The following is a 23,150-nucleotide window of genomic DNA, read 5'->3' on the forward strand; positions in this document are numbered from 1 at the left end:
CGGGGGTGCAGAAGCTGCAGGACGGGCCTTCCAGTGCCTGGCCAGGCCAGCCCGAGGCTGCGGCCCCTGATTTTCTGGTGGAATCTCAGCAGAGGGGGCGGCAGGCAGGCTGCAGCCTGCCTCCCGCGCCCACAAAGCCCGAACCCCAGCGAGCGCTGAGTTGCAGGCATTTTGTTGGATTCTGCTGCCATCTTGTGGCTTAAAGCCACCTGCGGGGCCACCCAGGAAGGTGGCCGGCCAGGTCGGGGGCAGTGCTGGGTGCCTGCTGCTGCCAGTGGGCGGGCCGACAAGGATGCGGGGTCCTCTGATGCAGGTATCGTAGTGAGGGGAGGCAGCTAAGGTGCGAGCAGGCAGGACGAGGAAAGAAACCAGAGCTCCAGCACGTCGCCTGCCTCGGATCCCAAGAGCTCACTCTTGTGCGGTGCTCACCGTGTGCCAGGCGCAGGTCTAGGAGTCGTCTTATGTTGTGAGCCCATTTCACCCTCATAGCAGCCCTGTGAGATTGGTACTCTTAGCACGTCCATTTTACAGATGAAGAAACAGAGGCACAGAAAGTAACTGGGGAGCCAGGCGGTCTGGTTCCAGTCTCTGCTCTTGACGGCGTCCCTCCCTGCAGCATATCCTTTAGTCTTTAACATGGAGAGGCATCATCGCTCTTCTCATAGGGAACACGGGGCTCAGGGAGGTCGTAGGGCTCGCTCAGGGTTGCACCGCTCTCGGTGGAAGTGCGGGATTCCAGCCGGACCCGCCAGACTCCAGAGTGCGGGTTCTTAACCTGGGGTCCAAACTCAGGGGCCAGGAGGCTGTGCACAGAGGGTAACAGCTTGGGATTGTCTGGTGAGCCAAAAGGCACATGCCCTCCAGTCTGCTCAGGCCAGTTGGGGTCATGCAGGGCTACTGGCCAGGAGCGGCAGGCCTTCCCTGTTTTCTCAAGAATCTAGAAGTTTAATTTTTATGTTAAATCCCCTCATTTGAATGTGTTGGCCATCATTTAAAATTGATAGCAGTGTATGAATTAAAAAGAAAAACCCAGGTGGGCTGGATTTGACCTCTGACCTGTTTTGTAATCCTTGCACTGATGGCTGAGAACTGGATGGTCCAGGCAGACTTCCTGGAAACGGTGGCCTTGGGCCAGGCCGAGTTGGAACTGCAGGCCTTTAGTAGATGGGGAGGGTGGTGGGGAGTCTCTCTGCCCTCCAGCCAAGCATGATCCCTTCATTTCTTGCTCCGCTGATACCTGGGGAATCTCACCCAACCTTCCAGCCTCCAACTCTGTCACTTCCTCCAGGAAGTCCTCCCTGGCTCCTGCAGAATAAATAGCTGTCCCCCCCTCCCAGCAGCCTCCACGCTGTCCCAGCTCTCTGACAGTGGGCAGACGCTGAGCGAGGACAGCGGTGTAGACGCTGGCGAGGCGGAGGCCAGCGCCCCGGGCCGAGGCAGGCAGACAGCGTCCACCAAGACCGGGAGTAGCAAGGAGCTGCCTCAGAACGAGAGGACCACGGAGGGGGCCGCCAAGCCCGTGAGTGAGGGGGGCTGGGTGAGAGGGCTGGGGCAGGCCAGCTGGGTGGTCCTGGGAAGCAGCGTCAGCTTGCCCCAGTAAGCACTCGCCCCCTGGCCCTCCTCCCCCAGCCCTCTGCTTTCTTTTCTCTGCATTTACCTTTTCTGGGTATTTCACGTAAATGGAATCCTACAATACGTGACCTTCTGCGTCTGGCTGCTTTCTCTTAGCATGATGTTTTAGAGGTTCATCCATGCGGTAGTGTGCGTTAGCACTTCATCCCCTTGGGGGCGGGAGCATGTTCCACTGCAGGCGCACAGGTCCTGCATCCATTCGCCCCTCGAGGCACATCTGGGTTGCTTTCGCCAGTGGCTATTGTGAAAGCCGCTGCTGTGAACATTCCCGCACAAGTATCCGAGGCCCTGTTTTCAGTTCTCGTGGGTATATTCCTAGGAGTGGCATTGCTGGGCCTTACGGTAATTCTACGTGTAACTTTCCGAGCAACCAGCAATGGGCAAAGTGTCCAATTTCTCTGTGTCCTCCCCAACACTTGTTATTTTCCACGGTTTGCTCTTTGGTCCAAGGGGCCCATCGTGGCCCAGCCCACTCCCCGGCCAGGCCTGCCCGCCGTGCCAGCCTAGCCAGTGGTCTCCTCCTCGCCCCACAGCCCGGCCTCCTGGAGCCCACCTCCACCCTGGTCCGCGTGACGAAGAGCGCGGCCACCCTGGGCATCGCCATCGAGGGCGGCGCCAACACCCGCCAGCCCCTGCCCAGGATCGTCACGATTCAGGTACTGCTTGTGGTTCCCCGAAGGCCCCCCTCTCAGCCTCGCCCCCAGCACCCGCAGAGACCCAGGCTCTCGCTGAGCCTCGATTTCCCTCATCAGGGCAACGGACCCCCAGGTCGTAGCTGCCTGGCTGGCAGCGTCAGGCCTGACCCGGGGCCCAGCACGCAGTGGGGTGCTCGAGGCTGGGCCTGACCCTCGGGATGCCCTGCCTCTCACCCCTGCAGCGCGGCGGCTCAGCCCACAACTGTGGGCAGCTCAAGGTGGGCCACGTGATCCTGGAAGTGAACGGGCTGACACTTCGGGGCAAGGAGCACCGGGAGGCCGCCCGCATCATCGCCGAGGCCTTCAAGACCAAGGACAGGGACCACATCGACTTCCTGGTCACCGAGTTCAACGTGCTGCTCTAGGGGCGCCGCCGCCCCCGCTCCCCCGGCCCCGGCCCCAGTCCCGTCTCCCTCCTGGTACTGTTGACTTCCTGGAGGAGCCGGGACTGTGCGGTGAGGGGCCAGGAAGATGCCCCCCACTGCACCTCGGCCCACTGGACCAGAGCCAGGGGAAGAAGAAGGCTGGCGAGGCCAACAGAAGGTCAGGTCGGGACCTCGTGCCGTGCCGGGTACACAGTAGGCGCTCAGACCTGTGTGGGTCAAGGGAAGGGGAGAAAGGAAGGGGAGGGGCAGAGCGCCCGTGTCTTGGCACATGCGACAGAAGCTCCCAGGGCCTGTTTCTCCGAGTTGGAAGGGGGCGCCCAGCCCCGCCCCGATGCCTGAGCCTCCAGAGGGAGGTCACGGGAGAATCTGTGGACTCGGCCCCTGAGCAGGGGGCATCTCGCAGGCCCTTTAGTGCCACAAATAAGCATCGAGCACCCCCTGTGCCCCGTTCCCCTCCCTCCTTATCCCCATGGTATGTATTATTTATTTCCCACCCTGCACCCCTGGGGGCCCCAGGGCACATCGCCCCACCCTCCCCAGCCTATCCCAGAGGCTTTGCGGGTGACCGGCAAGTCAGTGTATTTATATACAGAGCTTATGACTTTAATTTTTCAATAAAGCCATCTGAACAAGGTTAGGGGCCAGTGTGCTCTGTGGACTGCCTGGGTGGCTGGGACTTCCGGTGTGTGTGTGTGGGGAGGACAGTGGGAGGAGCACCCAACACCACACCCACCTCCCTACATCCCAGACCCCTGCTCAATCTGAGACACAGTGGGCTGTGCGGGGACCCTTGAGCCACACCTACGTCCTGGAGCACCTTACTAGAAGGTTTGAGGGCAAAATTCAAGGCTTTACAGCTAGTATTTTTAGGTGAAAATGCATCCAGATATATGACCAGGCAGAATGCAAAATGTGCACAAATGCTTTAAAACATGCAGAAGTGGCCTGCCGCAAGCAGGTTCCCCAGAAGCTGACTCCGAGATGAGGCTGTGGATGCAAAGGATGTACTAAGGAAGAAGTGCTTCTAGGGGAGACCAGTGAGGGAAGGGGGAGCAGGACAAGGAGCAGGGCGGGGGGGGGGGGGTAGAAGCCCAGCATGGATGGGATTTCAGGCACAGTCCCCCAGAGAGAAGCTCTGGGGCAGCCTGGAGGGTGGGCTGTGCTAGGGTCAGCTCCACTCCAGGCAAGGGGGCTGGGCTTTCATCCCTCCACACCTGGCGGTCTCTGGGCAAGTAGAGGGGTGGTCAATCCCCAGTCGCTGCCAGCTCTCTACCTGTGCAGGCAGAGCTGTTCCCAGAGCATCCCTCCAAAAAGAGCCCAATGCGGGATGTTAAAAGCAAAATGCACAGGGGGCAGGGCAGGGAGGCTGGTGGGTTGAGATGCTGTACAAGGGCTAGAGCATCAGCCAAGATACAGGACTGCAGTTGGGGTGATGGTGAACGTAGAAGCAGTCCTCTGGTGCTGTGATGCCACATCTTCTTCCAGGCCCCACGTCCCTGTGCATCCCTGTGGAACGGAATGGTTTCCCTGGCCCTAGCTCACCGGTGTGATTTTTTTTTTTTTGCCAGGCAGGTTCTGATTGCCCCTGCCTCCTGCCAGCCGTCTCCCCACTTGGTCCAGCTCCTCAGAGGGCAGATTCCCCAGCAGCCACTACCCATGGGCCCATGTTTATTCTCTGAAAGAGCAGGAGACAGTTTCAGGAACTGTTGCTCTGGCATTTCTGGGTCTGACTTAGGGGCACCCCATTGAGGGTGAAGGTCCCCCTCCCTGTGGAATTTTCAACCTAAAAAAAAAATTCTTTGCAAGTGGGCTTAGAAAGTTCAATTTGCTTGCCCAAAGTCACACAGCTAGCAAGCAGAAGAGGACAAATTTGGACCCATGGCTGCCTGAGGCCTGGACTTGCTTTTCCCACAACTTGAAGTCCTAGGACAAGCAAGTGGCCTATGACTTTTAGGGACCCAAAACCCTGGGCTAAGGCAGCCTTGAATATAGGAGAGGGGGAGCATGATCAGAGGTCCACCCAGACCCCTGCTCCTGTGGCCCTGGCATTTTCACTCACGATGCCAGAGCTGGGGGTGGGGGTAGTGGCTGGGAGTCACAGGGTCTGCTTCTCCCTCGCTGGGGAATCTGGAGTAGGTTCTGGGCAGGTTAAGCCTCTCCAAGTCTCAGTTTCCCTTTCTTTTTCAACTGTCTCTCAGGTGGAGCTGCCATGCTGCACAGTCCCAGGGGGCATGCGCCACTTCTGTGATAGCGTGAACAGGCACCTCAGGGCCCTCCCTGCCCTGGCTTTCCAGGGCCAGAAACTGTGTGAAGGGGAAGGCGGGAAGAGTGAGTTTTAGGCTTCTGGAGCCTGGGCCTGCCCACACCCATTCGACCCTCAAATCTCTGCCTGGGAGAAAGCTAGAAAAGGGGTTGGATAGCCCCCTTGGGAGGGGGGAACCTAAGGAAGAAGGAGCACACAGAACATGGCACAGCTCAAGGAGTCCACACCCCATTGTTAGACACCTGGGATCAAATAGCACCTCCACCACTTCCTGGCTGTGTGACCTTGGGCAAGTCGCTTAACTTTTCTGAGCCTGTTTCTGCATCTCTGAATGGGGATCATAATATTAGCCTAATTGGTACCCTGTTGTAAGGAGTAGCTACAATGTTGCTCCGGGTACAGTTTAGGTTCTTAGGTACTAGTGACCTTCTGCCTGGGAAAGAGACGTGGGTTGCAGTACAGCTCAGCGAGGGGCACGTGGCTTCCCGCGGGGCTGGGCTATTAACAAGCCCCGCCTCCCATAGGGTTGGAGGAGGTGCTCTTTAAAGTAGGGCCACTGATTTTTTTTCTAGAGGGCACCAAGTTAACTCTTTTGCCCCCCTCGGCAACCCCATTTGCCCTAAGTCCGGTGGCAGCAAGTGGCAGAACTGGGCGAGGTCTGTTTGCACTTTCGGCCGGGACAGTGGATGATTCCTGCCCTGAACTAACCGGGGGCGGGCCTTGAGCAAGTTCATGTCCCTCTCTGGACCTGGGTTGCCCGCTGGCTTAAAGGTGTGTGCGAGGGGATAACGATGAAACCTCCCTACCTCACAGAAGAGGCCAGGCACTTCCTAAACAAATGCGCCAGGAAGAGTTCATCATTACTCCCGCTTCGCAGGCGTTCCAGCTAGAGAAGTTTGTGACTCCTTCCTCCTCGTGGCTCCGTGCAACCTTGCACAAATGTCTCACTCCCCCGGCTTCAGTCTGCAATGGGGCGGGACGCAGTCCGGAGGCGAGACCTCCAGGTTTGAGATTCGGGGTCTCGGAGCCGAGGGCCCACCCTCCCGCCTGCGATCCCGGGGGCCCGGCCGCCCGCAGCCGTCTCTCCGCGATGGCGGAGCTGCCCGAGGCCCCGCCCCCGGCCCCGCCGCCCTCCCCTCGCGGCCGGCCTCGCGGACTGTGCGGAGAGGCCGCCGCCCCGCCCCGCGCCCGGATTGGAGGCCTTTGTTTGCGCGCAACTCCAGGAAGCCGGGGCGCGCGGCGGCCCCCGCAGGTGAGGCGCGGCGGGCTCGCGGGGGCCGGGGCGGGTACCGGGCCCTGCGCGGGCTCAGTGTCTCCAGCCCGGCAAGGGGGACGGAGAGCGGGCGGCGCCGGTGGCTCGGCTCCGCTGGGGCGGCGCCGCTTTCCGTCTCTCCCACGTGGGCTCCCCGCGCGCACTAGAAGGAGAAGGCTCGCGGCGCCGGGAAGGGGAGGGACCCTGGACGGCCGATCGGGGCCGGGGCCTAACCTCACCGGCTGCGCCCTCGGCCTCAGTCTCCACCTCCGTACAATGGGGCGTTGTCTTTTGCACTCTCTCCAGCCGCCGCGTAATTCAGGGAGGGGAGGGAGTTTGGGGGAACCCAGGGGAGGCGGGGGGGTGGTCCTTGGCGGGGACTAGGGATGTGTTTGGGCTGGAGGCGTGGCCCGGGTTGCTGTGGTTACTGGGAGGTGGGGCGCCCTAGCCTTGGGATTTGTGTGAGGTTTGCTCACCAGGCAACATCCCGCGCAGCCTGGCGGCTCGAGCCGCGCGTCCGGACACCGAAAGCAAGTTTCTTTTCCTCTTTTTGGCAGGGGGAGGGGGATAGAGCAAAGGCCCTCGTGGGAGTGGGCAGTCTGGACAGTGGTCGAACTGTGGAAATAAGGTCAGTCCCCTCCTGGTGCACAGATGAGGAGACCCGGAGAGGGTGCGCGTCTTGCTCAAGGGCGCACCGCTGGGCGGGAATGGAGCTGACCTCTCCCCAGGGTGTAGGGCTGGCGCGGGCAGAGCCCAAGCCTGCTTGCCGAGTGACCTTGAACGAGACTTTTCCCAGCTCCTTTACTCGGCTTTTGTTGAACGAAATGACAGGTTGGAGCAGATCATTTTCTATGTTTAAAAACTCTGCTTCTGAGTGAGAAAGCTGGAAAGGTAAGTTGCTGATAACAGATCTGGGCCATTTGGAGCTGAGAAGAGAATCTGAGACAGGTTGCAGTGAAAAGAGACAATATTCCTGTCCTCTAAGACAGAACAAGAAGAAATGGGCTGAGACTAAAGCATGAAGGACTGAGGTTAGATACATACAAGGACTTCCCAAGAGAATTTTCCAGGCATTCCCCTGGAGATAGTGGGTACTATTTTTTTGGCTGTTGGTTTGGTTCTGTCAAGAAAATAGAATAGCTGCCCTTTGGTCAGAGGGGACCTAAGTCTGGCTTCCTTACAGCCAGGGAGATGGAAACCATGGTGTTTCTGGGGCTTCCTTTTGGGGGTTTATTCCCAGGGAGGACCTCAGTGCTTCTGCAGGAGGGAGAAAGTGCCCACGTGTGGCCTTCGCCGCACAAAGGCCAGCTGGTTTTCATTTGCAACATGTGATTGGAACTGATTCTTGCGAGGGGATTTCATCAGCCCCCACCAGCCTGCAGATTGTCAGAGGCACAAGGGTTGGGGTTTCCAGAGAGACTGGGAATGGTCGGGCACTGTAGGCTGTTGTGCTGAGAGGGTATTTTGGAAACTGGTGCATGCCCGGTCATTCCAGTTTTCCCCCAGGAGTGGGGAGAGGGAGGGTATTTTGAAAACATTCACACCATCACCTGAATGCCAGGCCCTTCCTCTGTTTCTTCATCCTGGGAGGTGGGAACGAGCTGGGGACTGGGAGTTAGAAGACGTAGGTTCGAGTCCCCCGTCTGGCTTCAATTCTGAGCGCTTCAGTTTTCCCAGCTATTAAATGGGGATGATACAGCCCACTTCAGCACCCCTTTGAGGCTCAACGCAGCATAGAAAGCTTTTGTTTATCCCAGGTTCTAAGTTTGCAGATGAGGAAACTGAGGTCTGGAGAAGGGAAGGAATAAAAGTAATAATAGCGTTGACAGTAGTAGCTAATGTGTGTGGGGGCTAGCGTGCAGCGTGCCCTTGTGCGCTGGCGTCTGCTCTCAAGGGCTGATTGTGCGCTTCTCTTTCCAGTCCTGCATTCAGCAGTGTTGTCCATTGAGATTGGCCCAAGTGGGCGTATTTACACCAGGGAAATGGGTAAAGGCCCCAAATCAGGGGTCTTTTCTTTTTCATTTTTCTTTCCCCCCGAGAGCTGCCTGTGAAAGGTGTTGGAGGATGGAAGGCTGATTTTCTTCTGCATGGCAGCTTCTGCATGGCAGCTGGGCATCAGGGTTTTCCTGGTGGTGCAGGGAACCCCAAAGGAGCCAGGCCAGAAGGCTCACACCCCACTGTAACTCCCCCGCTTGCTTTTGGCTGAAGTGTGAGATTTGGGAAGGAAACCTTTATGAGACGAGCCCCTGGGCTGGGCTGTGAATTGCGCAGTGCACCAGCACTCTGACTTGTGACAGGTCACTCTGAGCCTGGATCCCGGGCTAGCTCTCTGTCCTTCCACCTGAAAGTGGCAGGAGCCATAGATGGTCTTTAAGCAGGGGACTGACCTGATGCTCTTAAGATTTATCCAGCAGCCTGTGCCAAGGGTTGGAGGGGAGTCCGGAGCGGGCGACTAGGAAGAGGCTGCTGCGGGTGAGCGGGGGAACGCAGAGGAGGCTAACAGCAGCTCCCCGTTTGCTGAACACCTCCTTGTGCTAAACCACACGAACACATCGTCCTGTTTTTTTGTGTGTTTTTTTAAATCTGTTTTGTCTGATGTTAGTATCGCTACTCCAACTGTTTTGGTTACTGTTGGCGTTGAGTATCTTTTTCTAACCTTTCACTTTCAAGCTGGTTGTGTCCTTACATCTGAGGTGACTGCCTCGTAGACAGCATATAGATGGCTCATATTTTTTTATCCATTCTATCAGTCTATGTCTTTTTTGTTTGTTTTGTTTTGTTTTAGGAGTAGGAGGTATGAGGAATTGAACCCAGGACCTTGTACATGGGAAGCAGGCGCTCAACCACTGAGCCACACCCGCTCCCTGTCCTGTTACTTTACACACACGCATCTTCAGCCTATGGATGAGAACATCAGAGAGGTTTGGAAATGTGTCTGTGGTCAGATCTACCAGATTTGTTTCTGTTCCCAAAGCCTCCCATTTTTACCTCCGTGGACCCTTCTCTGTCCCAGCCGATAGCCTCATCTTGGCTCTGGTCTTTCTTGCCAGGTGTCAGCCTAACTCCAGCTCTGTTGCCAAGTGAAACCCCTGCTCCCCAGAGCTGCTTCTGTACCAGGTTCTCCTGGACACAGGCCAGCCCATCCCCTGGGCCCTTGCCAGCATTCTCCCCACTGAGCCTATTCAAGGGGAGGGGCCAGGGTTCAAAGCCAGAGCGGGCTGCCCAGCTGTCAGTCTTTTCGGGGTCCTGGGACCATAGCCAAGGGGTCCAGGAGGCTGCACTCAGCTCCTCCAAGCAAGGGATTCATCTCAAATGTAATACTTTACTTGTGGACACAGACCCAACTCTGCTCTTCTGGGCTGTGCAACTTAGGGAAAGTTCTGTAACCTCTCTGGTCTTTCCTTGTCTGTTAAGTACCTGATGATGCAGATCCAATTGGACAACACATGCCTTGCTCCAAAATGTTAAGAGTGGCTAAGGCTGGGTGCTAAGTGCGTTCTTTCCTTTTTGTGATTTTCATGTGTTCCAACCTGTTGCATAATGTCCGAATACACAAAAAGGAAACATAGTATCTGGAGTTTAAAAATAGGAGAAAGTATGTGAGGGGAGTTACAGGATGTCACAGAAAGTCAGAGCTGCAAGGGATCTCAAAGAGACCAACCAGTCCTCCCAGCTTTCCTGGGGGAAATGCAGGAGGGACACGCCCACATCTCATTGGAATGAAGCTCTACACAGGTGTGAGATGGTGGTTTCCTTTTTCCTCTTCAGAATAGTGAATTTAATTTTTCTCTTATTATTAAAGCAACTACTATTTTCAGAAAATACACATAAGCAAAAAGAAGGTAAAATTGCCTATAAGACCATACCCAGGGGTAATTATTGTAAACATTTGGTGTACATCCTTCTCTTCGTCTCTCTTTTTTCTCTTTCCTTCCTTTTCTCAGTTCTTCCCTCCCTCCCTCCTCTCCTCCCATATTTTACTGGGTTTTTTTCCTTTATTTGACTCAAACTAGATATTTATTTTATATTTTATTTTATGATGGGCTTGTTCACTTAGCATCACAGTTTTTATACCATTCAATATAATTCTACAGCATGGCTTTTTTTTTTTTTTAGGTACTAGGGGCCGGGGATTGAACCTGGGACCTTGTATGTGGGAAGCTGGTGCTTAACCACTGAGCTACATCAACTCCTCTGAGTTAGTTTTTTGCTTGTTTTGCTTGCTTGTTTTTGATTTTTCAGGAGGTACCGGGAACCAAACCTGGGACCTCCCATGTGGGAGGTGGGAGCTCAACCGCTTGAGCCACATCCACTCCCCTACAGCATGGCTTTTAATAGCTGCATAATATTCCTTCGAATGGCAGTATCATTTATTTCAATGATACTCTATTATTGGGCACTGAGGTTGGACACCTACTACAAGGATCAATTGAGAAGTGGTTAAGTTGGTCACCTCTGGAATTTGACAGCTTGATTCAGACCCAGCTTCCTCCTTTGTACGGCAGGAAGAATAATTCCTACCTCTCTGGATTGGTGTGAGGTTTAAATGAGATCCCAATCCATGGAAAGGCCTTTACCCCACTTGTGAAAGATGCTCAATAAAGGTTTTTTTTTCTTTCTTTTTTTAAATTCTTTTTTGTGTGTGTCCGGCTTGTTGCAGTCAATGTGATGTGCTCAAGGTTCATCCATGTTGTAGCAAGCTTCACTTTATTCTTTTTTTAAAATAATATATTTATTTATTTATTTTTTAAAGATTTATTTCTATATATTTCTCTCCCCTTCCCCCCTGTCATCTGCTCTGTGTCCATTCGGTGTGTGTTCTTCTGCATCCACTTGCATTGTCAGGTGGCACTGGGAAACTGCATCTCTTTTTGTTGCATCATCTGGCTGCGTGAGCTCTTCATGTGTGTGGCGCCTCTCCTGGGCAAGTTGCACTTTTTTCACCCGGGGCAGCTCTCCTTGCAGGGCGCACTCCTTGCGCATGGAGCACGCCTATGCGGGGACGCTCCTCCATGGCACGGCACTCCTTGCACGTGGCAGCACTGCACATGGGCCAGCTCACCACATGGGTCAGGAGGCCCTGGGGATCGAACCCTGGACCTTCCATATGGTAGGCGGATGCTCTGTCAGTTGAGCCACGTCTGCTTCCCATCAATAAAAGTTTGCTATTAGCAGTGCACTCCTGGCACATGCAGAATTTTTGTTTGGCTCTTCATTGAGCATTAACTCGAGTGTGTGTGAGTGTGTGTGTGTTTTCCTCAGTAGGGCCACACACTCCTCATACACCCTGTTTTGGTGGCTGAGGAAGGCCTGTTTCCTCCTTACCTGCTCCAGGTGGAGGCAGCGTTTCTAGCGGCATCAGTGGCCCCAGGAGCTGGTTTGGGGCCGCAGGGAGGGGCACAGGGAGACAGCAGCAGTCCCTCCACTTTGAAGGGCTGGCTGCCCCCCACCCCCTTATTGTGTCTGGGACCCACAGCCAGAGCTGTGGCTGATACTGGAGAATCGCCAGTATCAGCAAAATTAAACTGAGTCCTGCAGGGAGCAGGCCACGTGGGCATGCCACCAACAAGGCAGCGCCATTTATTTGTGAACAGTTACCCTGTACCAGGCCAAGGGCTTCAGGCACCTGGTCTCATCGGTCATCCCAAGGACCCTGTGAAGTGCGGAGTAATCTTCCATTTACACATAAGGAAAATCCAGGATACACAGAGTTTCGGTGACTTGCCCAGAGCCACTCTGCTTCCAAAAGAGAACCTGGAATTCTGTGCCCGCAAGGCCCATGTCCATGCAGACTTCTGCCAGCACAGCGTTTCAGCCTCAAATGAACCCTGAAAGTTTAATGCTAGCAGAGCCCTCAGGGATAATTTCATCAATTCCCAGGTCCCAGGACTTAGAGAGGGGAACGCATTTGGCCAAGGTCACTCAATGAGTAGTGGCAGGAATCTGGCAGGAACTTGGTCTCCAGCTGCCCAGGCCAGGAGGGGCTGGGGGTCCCGCCGTGTCCCTGGGCCTCAGGACCTTGCATGAGGGCCCCAGTGTGAAGGGCTCATTATGTTACTGAGCGATGCCCTTCCCAATGGGCAGGAGTGTCCTGGCTACACCGGAAGACTTGAGGAAGGAGAGACGCGGCTTCCAGTCTGCTGAACAGGTTGCACGCTTAGGAGCTCAGCGATGACTGTGGAGGGAGGGCAAGGCTGAGGGGTGGGCAGTGGGAGAGTAGGTGAGAAATGGCCACTGTGGTGTTAGAACATCATGACCCAAGGCTGGGCGCAGCAGGTGGCGGAGGGCTTGCTGGGCTCCCACCTCGTGCAGATGCTGCCGCGTGTGGGTGTGTTACTAGTGAAAGCACTCCAGCCGTGGCAGTGGGAGCCAAAGGCGTTTTTTGTTTTTTTGCTGGGTGACCTCAGGAGCTAGTCCCTTCTCTCTGGCCTCAGTTTCCTCACCTCTACAATTTAAAATCCTGCGGTCCTGCCCACTCTCCAAGGCTATTACTAAGCATGTGGTGCTTTGAAGGATGCGACAGCACTTTAGCAAACGGAAAGGCTCTGTGCCTTATTAATGAGGTCAGAAAGGCTTAGTGAATGGCAGTCAGGTGTTACTGAGCTCTTGTGGTCATGCACAGGTATCAGTGGCCTCTGGGGCTGCGGTGGCCTGAGCACTGCTTGGTCTTGAGAGCCTGGTCTTTGTGTTTGGATCTCCACCCTCCGCTCAGCAGCTTGGTGGTCTCGGGCAGGTGGCTTGGGCTCTCAGCGCCGTTGCTCACCCAGCTGTGAAATGGAGATGACTCCAGCAGTCTTGCTGGAGCCAGGTGGGCACCCGGCAAGAGTCACCGATGGCACAGTCAGCACCTACTGACTGCACTTGCGCTGTTTGTCGGGCCCCGGGGCTAGGATGGGGAGCGGCTTGCAGGACTCAACACTTGAGTCCCAGATGCAGACCTGAGTCAAATCATCACACCCAAAGTGTAATTCCAAAGGAGGTGAGTCCCCGCAGAGGCTGTGCCAGAGCTGAGCTCTGCAGGTTGTCCGGAAGTTAGCGGGGTGGGGCGGGTGATGCAGTGAGCAGGCGCGTCTGTTGGAGGCACCGAAAGGAGGCCCTTGTGTCTGGAGGGCGGGCAGGGTGACGAGATGGAGTTTCTCCCTCTTTCCCAGGGCAGTGGGTAGGCACCCGAGGGCTTAAACAAGGAGAGGCTCTTTTTGGAAAGAACCCTCTGGTGCAGAGCAGGGAATGGCCTGGAGGGAGCTGAGGCTGCTGCAGGGGGCCACGTGGGGATCCGGCGCCTGGGCCAGGGGGTGGCCGTAGGGCTGCAGAGGTGGGCAGACCCTGGTGGGATTTAGGAAGTCACATCAGCGGGAGGCAGTGATGGACTGGTTAGGCGGTGGAAGGGAGAGGAAAGCATTCAGGATGATGGTGGTTTCTGGCTTGTGCAACTGGGTAAAAGATGGGCCAAACCGCGAGGGGCGGGTTTGGAGGGCGGCGGTCAAGAGTGCAGTTGCTCTATAAGGGGCACGCTGCTTTGGTTAAGTAGAATTGGACCTGGGGGTGGAGATGGCCCTCCAGGAGGGGGCAAGCATGGCACGAGTCCATCAGGGAGGTGGGTTGGGGATGGGAAGAGAGAGCAGAGTGCTCTGTAGGGCTTTCCTTGGTGTTGGGTGGCTGCCCCTAAAGATGGCTCGGGGTTATCCAGGGGCCACGGGGTGGGCCGGCAGCCAGCGGCGGCCACCTGGCCTTGATGGCAGTGCTGCTGGGTTAATGACCAGGGAGGGAGGGTGAGTGAGTGACAGGGTGTCAGGGGAGCCCGCCCCTCTCACAATGGCCCACATGGTCACCAGAGCTGGCAGGGTGGAGCCTCATTAGGGTTTGGCTGTGCTTCTCATTGGGCTGGGGGTGGGGGTAGAGTCCTGCCACCCAGATGTGGGTAAAAGGCAAGCGTGGGGGTGGGGTGCAGGGCAGTTACTGGGATGACGGCATCTGGTTCTAGCCCGGGCTCTTGTCGGAGACTCATGAGCTGACCCTGAGAAAGTTCATTCATTCATTCAGTCACACATTCATCAGTCACAAAGAGTGTGCCCGGCCCTTGGAAGAGGACTAAGACCTAGTCCTTGGAGGTGACTAGAGGCTCATCCAGAAGTGATGACGACGACGACAGTAATAATAATAAAATAACAATAACACAATTATAGCTCAAGAAATAACTGCCATGTTCCTGACCCATGCCCTGCGCGTCGCAGTCATGACCTCATTGAATCTCAGCCCCAGTCTTGTGGGTGCCTGCCCTTATTCCTGTTTTCCACAAGAGGAAACTGAGCCTTAGGGAGGAGAAGCATGCAGTCACAAAGCTGGCAAGAGGAGGAGCCAGGATTTGAATCCAGGCCTTGTCAGTTCCAGAGTTCTCCCTCCTACACTGGTGGGTCCCAGACCTGGACACACATCAGAATCACAGGGTTTTTGGACAATACAGAGACCTCTTTTGTTAAAATTTCTATTTATTTTCTGAATCAATCTCTGTATCATGGAGGGGGAAGGAGGGCAGAGCTGGGAGCCACGCATGGGTCCGATATTGTACCTGCCCCTCCAGCCCTAGCTCCTGCCTCTCCCCCTTGGCTCACTCTGCTCTGGGTACACAAGCCTTGCTTGTCCTCAGAGCCCAGCTGGTTTCCCTTCCAGAATACTCTGCCCCCAGCGCCTCTGGCCTCTCGTAGCTTGCTTTTGTACCTCTCTTCCTTCCTATTCATTGATTGAATGTCACCTCCTCAATGTGACCTTCCCTGGCCATCCCCTCCCACTCCTCCCCAACCCATCACTCTGTCCCAGGAGTTCTCTCCCAGCGCCACCTGTCCCTGTCACCTGGGGAGCCTTTAAAATTGCCAATTCCCAGAGACTGATTCTCTTGGTCTGGGGTGAATCTTGGGCATCAGCTTTTCACAGCAGCAGCCTGGGATGTGCATCTCTTCCCTGTCTCATCCTGCTCTGTTTTGCCCACACATCACCCCTGGAATTACAGAAACAGAGCAGGGGTTTGCCCTTCTTGGACACTACCATGTTCCCAGCACCTGGACAAGTGCTTGGCACACAGTGGGAGCTGAGGAATTACCTGTTGAGTGAATAAATGCGGCAGCAGGAGGTTTGAGGAAAGGCTACTTGCTCAGTGGGATAAATCCTTGCTTGTTCTGGGAGGGTACTTAAACAGGGGAAGGTCCCCTGATGAACCTATTCCCTACCTCCATGCCGCCTGGAAAATCCATGCAGCGGGGACACCGGGTAGGATGCGGGAATGGTTGTAGCCTCCTGAGCTGTCGGGGTGCGCTTTGGCAGACAGGCCAGAGAATTGGAGCTGGCAGGGCTCTGGGTAAGCCTCAAGTCTGAGCTCCCGTTGTGCAGGCGGGCTTCAGGGCCCCGGGGGGGGGCAGGCGCCTTGGCTCAGCTTGAAGGAGGTCTAGGGCAGAGGGGCTGCCTTAGGGAAGACGTGCCGTGTGACCTTGGCCAAGCCCCTGACCTTCCCTGGCCTTCGGGCTCTCGATCTGAGACGACGCCAAGCCCTGACTTCCGAGGCTTCTGTGAGCCCTTTCCCGGGCAGCAGAGCCCCGCAGAGGGCCTGCAAGGGGTTAAGCTCCTCCAGCTTTCCCTCTGCGCTGCAGACAAACCCCCTCCTTCTGACAAACACTTGTAGGAAATCAGGCTGAGCGCTTCCTGCCTCGGCCTCGGCCCAGGCAGGGGCGGGGAGAAGTGGGGAGCGATGCTTGTCTGTGAGCAGCAGCTCGCGCGGGCAGAGCGGCCTGGAGGTGGGCCAGGACACCATGGAGGCAGGGGGCTCCCCAGGTTTGGAACAAAGACCCCACAGGCAGGTCCCCTGAGCTGCCAGGACGGTGGTGGAGCCTGAGAGAGGTAAGGGAGCGGCTTGGGTGGGGGAGGCCGCCTCCCCTCTGGACGGGCCAGTCCCAGGCTCCCTGGGACAGTCCGAGGCAGAGGGACCAACCCAATCAGGAAGTCAAAGCTGTGGCAGCCGTCTCGCCGCCCTCCATGGGGCAGGGGTGGATTTTAGGGGGATTTTCCAGCTGTGGTTCTGCCTTCTGTGTGAACTTGGGCAGGCGTTCCCTCTCTTGGGGTTCCCCATCTGCATATGAAGAGTTAATCCCATGGGCTGCCAGGGGGCCTCTGGCAGCATGGTGGGGAGCTGGCACCGGGGGGCAGGTGGGGCCCCCTCCCCAGGAGCGGCCCACTTCTGCCGTGCGGAGGGAAGGAAGGGGCTCGGGGGCATTTTGAAGGCCAGCAGACCCAGAGGGGCCGGAGTCTCCCGCAGCCAGGCCACCTCCCCCATTCTCTTGGCCTCTGCTGCTTGAAAGGGGGTGGGGGCAGAGGGAGTGGGTGGGCTGGTGCTTGAGGGGCTGGTGGGAGACCCTGGAGGGCAGGAGGTCTGTGCCCTGCCAGCCAGCCAGGGAGGGAGCCGGCTTGCGGCCTGGGAGGCCGACAGCCTGGCCTGCCTGGAGGGGCCCAGCTACTCGAGGTGGGGGGTGGGAGGGCGCCTTCCTTCCCCTTCCTCCTGCCCAGCTGGCTCAGGGTCACCGACCTTGTGAAAGGCCCGCTGCCCCCCCAGCTTCCTCATCTGGGACATGGCGGGGTTGGGGGCCACAGGAGGGCAGGCAACCCGGGCGGGGTGGGCCAGGGCTTCAGGAGGCGTGGGGACACAGAGGTGGGCCAGGGGCTGCTGGGGGCCGAGGAGAAGCTGCGAGGGGTTGAGCCTGGGTTTCGGAGCAGCTGGGGACAGAGAAGCCCTGTGGGGGTGGCCCCGGGGAGAGGAGGCCAGCCCGCCCGGAACTGGGGGAGGAGACCACAAAGCGGGGGGCCTTAGTGCTCCCCATCTTGGGAGCAGTCCTGCCGCCCTGGGGAGCTGACAGAGAACAGCCCCTGTCTTTTGCCTCCTTCCTGCACGTTGTCCTCGCATCCAGACCTGAGCTCTCCCTCAGCCCGGAATGCCCTCCCGGCTTCTCTCGTCAAACTCCTCTGCATCTCTAGCTCCATGTCAGTGTTTCCTCCTGCAGTAGCTCTTCTGTGGTGGTACCCTGTCCCCTTCTTGAGATTTTGGGATGCTTTTACTCTTCCCTGCACTTTCTGTGACTTGGGTGGTGCCTGGCACATAGTAGGAAGTCATAGGCTTTTTTGAAGTTAATTTTCCCCCACCAGGTCTTGGTCCATTTCTTTGTTACTTTGGGAAGTGCTTGGCAAGAGGCCGGGGGAGGGTGGCTGTGCTGAAGCTGGAGCCCTTGGGAGCCACTAGGAACCTCCAGGTTCATTCAGCCAGGCCCCTGCCTCCCTACCCGCCCTAGCAGGAGGATGCCCCCTTGTGGCAGCAAGAGCGAGTGGCACTCTCCCTGTTTGGCAGTGCAGAAAATTTAAGCCCGCGAAGTGAGGGGAAAGCCCAGTGTTTCATGGCGGGTGGCAGCAGCGCCCCCCGAGCAGAGGCCTCCTGATGCCCAGCCTGCTTCTCCTTCACAGCAGCTGAGTGAGTTCATCCTCTCGTCCCAGCCCGGGGTTGCCCTATGGTTGGATGCTAGGGGGTGTTTGTTGACTGACTGACTGACCAAGTGCGTGCCTGTATGCCACACCAATCAGGCTCCGCAGCACCAAGGGCTGCAGCTTGCATGGAAGGCAGAGGCCTTGCACAGGAAAGGCTCATAGGTTTAGGGGCCTGGGAGTGTTTGCAAAACTCCACCAGTAACCGCAGCTGCCACTGCCGTGAGGCCTCCCCTGTCAAGGGTAAGATTTCTGCGATCACTGAGTCATCCCAAGAGACAGATGTTCCTCTTTGTGCACCCGAAGCCCTCTGCGATTGGACAGTCTGGTCCGTGGCAGGGCTAGAAAAAAGGCCCTTAGAAAAGAGAGAAAACCGCATGCCTTCCCCGGCCCAGGTTTCAGAAATAGAAGAGCAACGGCTCAGCCTCAGCACCTCCTACACCTGCCACCAGAGTTACAGGACGCAGAGGTGCAGTAATGTCCAAGAGAGGGTCTTACCTCAGGGCCTGGTTTAAAATGCAGATTCCTGGGCCCTGTCTCAGGGCCACTGAGTCAGATTGGCTCAGGAATCTGTATTCTTAAAGTGCACTCAAGGTGAAGAACTGCTGGCAGGGGTTTCAAAGGCTGGCACAGGTCCCGCAAAGGGTATGGGAAACAAGAATTAGAGCCTCTATTTAAAAGTATTTATTTTTTATTGCATCTTTTCAAACATTATTTTTGGATGTAACTTTCTCATGCATGTAATGTATTAGTGTGGGAATATATGAATATGAAGTTAGAAGGAATATACGTATTTTGGAGCTGTGAGCCAACATATTTTTTTGGATGGATGGTGAGTTTTAAAAATCCGGAGGCCACCAGGCCAAAATTGACAGTTCCAAGACTTGCTCAGCTGGGTGATCTTGGCCAAGTCGGTAGACCAGGCTGAGCATCACTTTCTGCATCTGCACAATACTTCCTCGCCTGCCTCACCTGTTAGCCTGAGGGCAGACTGAGGACACGAAGGTACAGCTCCTAGCCCTGGCCGGCGCAGGGTGCGCCCTGCCGTGCGGTGGGGGCCACGGGCAGGTGTGCCCAGTGATCTGGAGGAGATTCGCGAGGGAGATTGGGTGGGGAAGAGAGTGGAGGCCACTGAACGCCCACCCAGGGAGCAGACGGGGAGGATATTCTTCTCGGGCCCTGCTCCAGCCCTCGAGACGTCAGCCTTTCCGCAGACTGCACCATTCCCCCCGGGAACTCTCAGTCCAGAAATAGTTGCCTGCTGACTTTTCTCAGCCGTAAAAGCCAAGGCTTCTGACCAGGATCCAGATGCTGGTGAGGCTGCACACGACCTGCCGGCCCCCAGGCCTGGAGTTACCCTCCACTGTTGTCCGGGGTGGAGGGAAGCTGTCCTGACGGCTGTGGCTCTGGGCAATCTGGCCCCCGTCTTCCCGTCCACAGACAAGGCCTGCGTGAGGGCCACCCCAGAGGCCCCCGCCACGCTGCCTTCTGCGATTCTTTGAAAGTTCCCGGGCTGGGATCTCCTTGGGTGGGGCCTTCCAGTCCGTCCTGTGTTTCCAGGGTCTGGCACAGTGCTGGGCGCAGAGGAGGCCCTTGGGGAATGCTGCCACAGCAGGAGAGGGCAGGAAAGGAGGAGACAAGAGGCTAGAGGGGAGACGGAGGGCAGGGAGGGAAAGCAGGGAGGGAGGGGGGAGTCTCACAGCCCTTCTCCCTCCACACCTCCTACGGGTCCCTCTCCAGCAGTCTCTCTAGTTCCAGCTCATTCTGCCGGAGCCGCTAGAGAGAAGCTTCTAAGCTGCACCCCTGGCGGTGCTGCCCTCTGATCTGGGAGCTCTTCACACCCTCCTGGTCTGGCCCCACACTCTCGCTGCCCACAGCACCCAGCCCCTGTCCTCCCCACCTCAGCTGTAGGGAAACCACCTCCGTGCCCAGGGAAGCAGCTGGCAGGAACCTCCCTGCCTCCTCCAGGCTTTGTACATGCTCAGCTGGGAATGCTCTTTTTTTTTTTCAATCCCTTAATAACTTTGTTCTTTGACAATTACTTTTATTTATACACTTTTCATATCCACCAAACACTCCCCCTTCCCCACCTTGCCTTCTCCCTGGAATGGTCTAAAAAATGTTTTTTTAAAAATTGAGATGAAATTCAGGTAACAGAAAATTAACCATTTTACAGTAGACAAACTCGGTGACGTTTAGCACATTCACAGTGTAGAGTGTGCAACCACGAGCCCTGTCTAGTTCCAGAACTCCTGCTTCCCCCGAGCCCTGGGCCATCACCGCTTTGCTCTTTGATTCTATAGATTTGCCAGTTCTGGATCTTTCATGTACAATATGTGGCCTCTTGCGCCTGCTGCTTTCATATAGCATAACATTTTCAGTGTTCAACCACGTTGTAACCTATCTCAGTACTTGGTTCTTTTTTATGGCTGTATAATATTCCATTGTATGTATATACTGCATTTTGCTTATCCATTCATCTGTTGATAGACCTTTGGTTGTTTTTTCCCCCCTTTTGTTCACTGTGAATAGTGATGCTGTGCGAGTACCTGTTTGTGTACCTGTCTTCAATTCATTCTTACTGAGGGAGATTAGGGAAGGTTCCCAAAGGAAACAGCTTCTACACGGGGCCATTGCCTGACTGCTTCCCAGGCCTACACAGGGCCCCAGCCCCTGTGCTCCCCTTGCCACGTCTCCCCTTATCTTGTAGCCTGGTCATTCACCCGCCTGCCCTGGGCTGTAGGGTCAGCTGAGAGCAGGGCCCACTCTAACAATAGCTGGCCTGCACTGGACACCTACTGGCCTGTGAGCTGCTGGGCTTTCCATCCTGTGTCTCAAATCTGACAAAACCCTTGGGGGAGAGAGGACTTGCTACCCCAGGGTTCCTGATGAGGAAAATGCAGGCTCAGTGATACTCTGAGGGGGTGTGGGGTCAGGAGTTGAAGCCAGCCTGTCTCATTCCACGGTCCCCGCTGGTCACTTTTTCTTCTGAACAAAGGAGGAGACTCAAGAATTAACACTGTGCCTTGATTGTGCCCCAGCAGGTCACGGGCAGGATGGCAGGCGCTGAGAGGAGCCGGCCGTGACCCTGGCGCTCGTGGTGGCAGCTCTGTCTCCTGGAGATGAAGTGGCCCAGGTGAAGCGCAGGCCAGGCCTGATGGCCAGCTCGGGGACGGAGGCCCACTGGGCCAGGCTGGGCCTGGGGCGGGGGCCCAGGCGGCGGCGCTGGGCCTGGGCCGAGGAGGAGAAGGATGGTGCTGGGAGCGGCACCCGCAGCTGGGGAGAAGAGGGACCCTTTCCCGGTGCTGCCAGCCCCGAGCTCCTGGAGGACTTCCGCCTCGCCCAGCAGTGCCGACTGCAGCTGGACTGGGACCCGCAGCCTGATGGGCTTCAGGATTCGGAGTCTGGAGACTCTGCGGGAGAGGGTGAGGCTGCCCCGGCCCCCTGCCCAGTGCTGCCTCCACCCCCAACTCTGCCACAGCCCTCTCGCACCTCTTGCTTCCTGGGTCCACAGCCCACCTTCCAGTGGGGGCAGGGGAGCATTAACTTTTTATTTTTTCATTAAAATCTACAAAGTCCCTACTTTCAAAATTAAAAAGACTTAAATAATAGAAGCAGTACTGGCCCTTGTAGAAAAGTCAGGAAATATATCCAAAAAGGGGGGAAATTTTAAATTTCATTTTAAATTCATTTAATTTATTCATTTAATTTATTAATTTATTCATTTAATTATTTAATGAAATAATTTTAAATGACTTAACTCCACCATAACTGCTCCTCCATAGAGATGCAAATGTGACAAATCTACGGAACAGCACTTTGTGCACCGTGTTGTAACCTGACATTTTTGTTAACTTAGCAGATATGAACATTGTCCCAGGTCATCAAATATTCCCAATACCTGCAAACAATTCCATGGTGTGGATGTGGCTTAATTTATTGGGCCAGTTCCTATGCTAGGCACGTGTAGCTGGTTTCCAGTTTCTGATTTTATAAATAATGCAAAGGTGAATGTCAGTCCTATATCTTCACTTGCTTGACTTGATACTTTCTTTGGTTATTTGAATTTCTCAATCCAGGGGTTATGCCTATTTTTTAGGATATTTAGAAATCCCAGTTCGCCCTGGGAAGGTTGGCATCCCCTGTTTTCTACAATAACTGTGTTTCCTTTGAACTGAGACGAACTTAGACTACAGTCCTGGTTTTGCTTGGCTAGCCTCCTCGCCTCTTTGAACCTGAGTTTCCCCATCTTTGAAAGGGAAGTAATACTGTCAGGGCTGTGGTGGGTGTGTGAACGGGAAGAGCTTGCCCGAGTAGAGCTGGAAGGGTCGCGGTTGTCCTTGGTGATGACTGAGATGGCTGCGTGCCTGGCAGAGAAGCCGCTAGGCTCCCAAGTGCGTGGTGCTAGCACCAGAAGTTTCACTTGCCACGTCTGCCTAGAGCAGGGTTTGCCCACAACTGCCAGCTCGGCAGCCATTTCCAAGCTCTCCCTCAGGGAGAACTGGGGTGAGAGGGCAGAGGCATCTTCCTGGGGGTCACGTGGTAACCCCCTGCTATGATATAACAGCTGCCACCTCATCCCGTGCCTTACTGTGTGCCAGGCACAGGGCTGGGCTGAGCCCTGCCTTATCGCCCTCCCTCCTCACCACCCCCTGCCGGGCAGGGGGGATTAGCCTTGAGTGTGAGGAAGGACTCTGAGGCCCAGAGAGGTCAGTTACTTGCCCACAGCCACCCAGTGGGGACTGGAAGAGTGGGGAGGGCTCCCTGGCTCCAAAGCCCGTGCTCCTCACTGCACTGCACGACATCCAGCAGCAGAGACAAGCTCACCTGCAAGGCTGAGGTCCACCACTGCTCTCCATACTGTACGGTCCTTGGCGAGCTACTTAACCTCTCTGGGCTTCAGGTGTGTAAATAATACAGGCTTGCTGAAGGGGCTTTTGAAGAGCTAAGGGGTGTGGAGGTGCCAAGGGCAGGGGAAAGTGCGATGCAGGGGTTATCAGAAAGGAGCATGTGGCCCAAGCAGAGAATCTGTGCTTGGCAGTACCCAGGCTGAGTCCCATGAATTTTGCATCTGTCCCAGAAGCTGACACACTGTCTGGGCCAGAGTAGATGCTCAAAAAACATTGACTGCATGGATGATGGATAGATGGAGAAAAGGGGGGGGGGGGTAGGTGGAGGGATGTGTGGGTGGGTGGATGGATGGATGATGGATGGGTGGATGGGTATATGGTGCTGCAGAGAAAAAGTGAGTGGGTAATGAATGGATAGTTGAAAGGATGGACGGTTGGATTGATGGATGGGTTGGGGGTAGGTGGCTGGCTGGCTGGAGGGATGGGTGAGTGGATAATGAAAGGATGGGTGGGTAGATGGATGAATATTACTTGAGCACCTACTATGTCATAGTGTTCCTA

General features: G+C 55.9%; 2 protein-coding genes across 11 annotated transcripts in view; both read left to right on the forward strand.

Moving 5' to 3' along the window:
* Window positions 1-3,346, forward strand: part of WHRN (whirlin) — a 98,356-nt gene extending 95,010 nt beyond the window's left edge. For 2 of the 4 annotated variants that reach the window (XM_004463171.5, XM_004463169.5), the window contains 3 exons: window positions 1,341-1,519; window positions 2,166-2,288; window positions 2,510-3,346. In XM_004463171.5, the coding sequence (XP_004463228.2) occupies window positions 1,341-1,519; window positions 2,166-2,288; window positions 2,510-2,692 (485 nt within the window). In that variant the 3' untranslated portion in view covers window positions 2,693-3,346. Of the gene's footprint in view, window positions 1-1,337; window positions 1,520-2,165; window positions 2,289-2,509 lie in introns of all 4 variants that reach the window. The other 2 variants (XM_004463168.5, XM_004463170.5) reach the window with 1 other exon arrangement.
* Window positions 3,347-6,127: 2,781 nt separating this feature from the next.
* The window catches only part of AKNA (AT-hook transcription factor), a 51,454-nt gene continuing 34,431 nt past the window's right edge, over window positions 6,128-23,150 (forward strand). Inside the window, exons 1-2 of one of the 7 annotated variants that reach the window (XM_058302502.1) lie at window positions 6,128-6,228; window positions 20,784-21,164. In XM_058302502.1, coding sequence (XP_058158485.1) covers window positions 20,897-21,164 — 268 coding nt within the window. In that variant the 5' untranslated portion in view covers window positions 6,128-6,228; window positions 20,784-20,896. Of the gene's footprint in view, window positions 6,229-6,712; window positions 6,759-15,886; window positions 16,114-20,780; window positions 21,165-23,150 lie in introns of those variants that run through there. The other 6 variants (XM_058302499.1, XM_071217036.1, XM_012527048.3 and 3 more) reach the window with 6 other exon arrangements.

Source organism: Dasypus novemcinctus, chromosome 8, assembly GCF_030445035.2.
Source record: "Dasypus novemcinctus isolate mDasNov1 chromosome 8, mDasNov1.1.hap2, whole genome shotgun sequence".
In the NCBI taxonomy this organism is placed as follows: domain Eukaryota; kingdom Metazoa; phylum Chordata; class Mammalia; order Cingulata; family Dasypodidae; genus Dasypus; species Dasypus novemcinctus.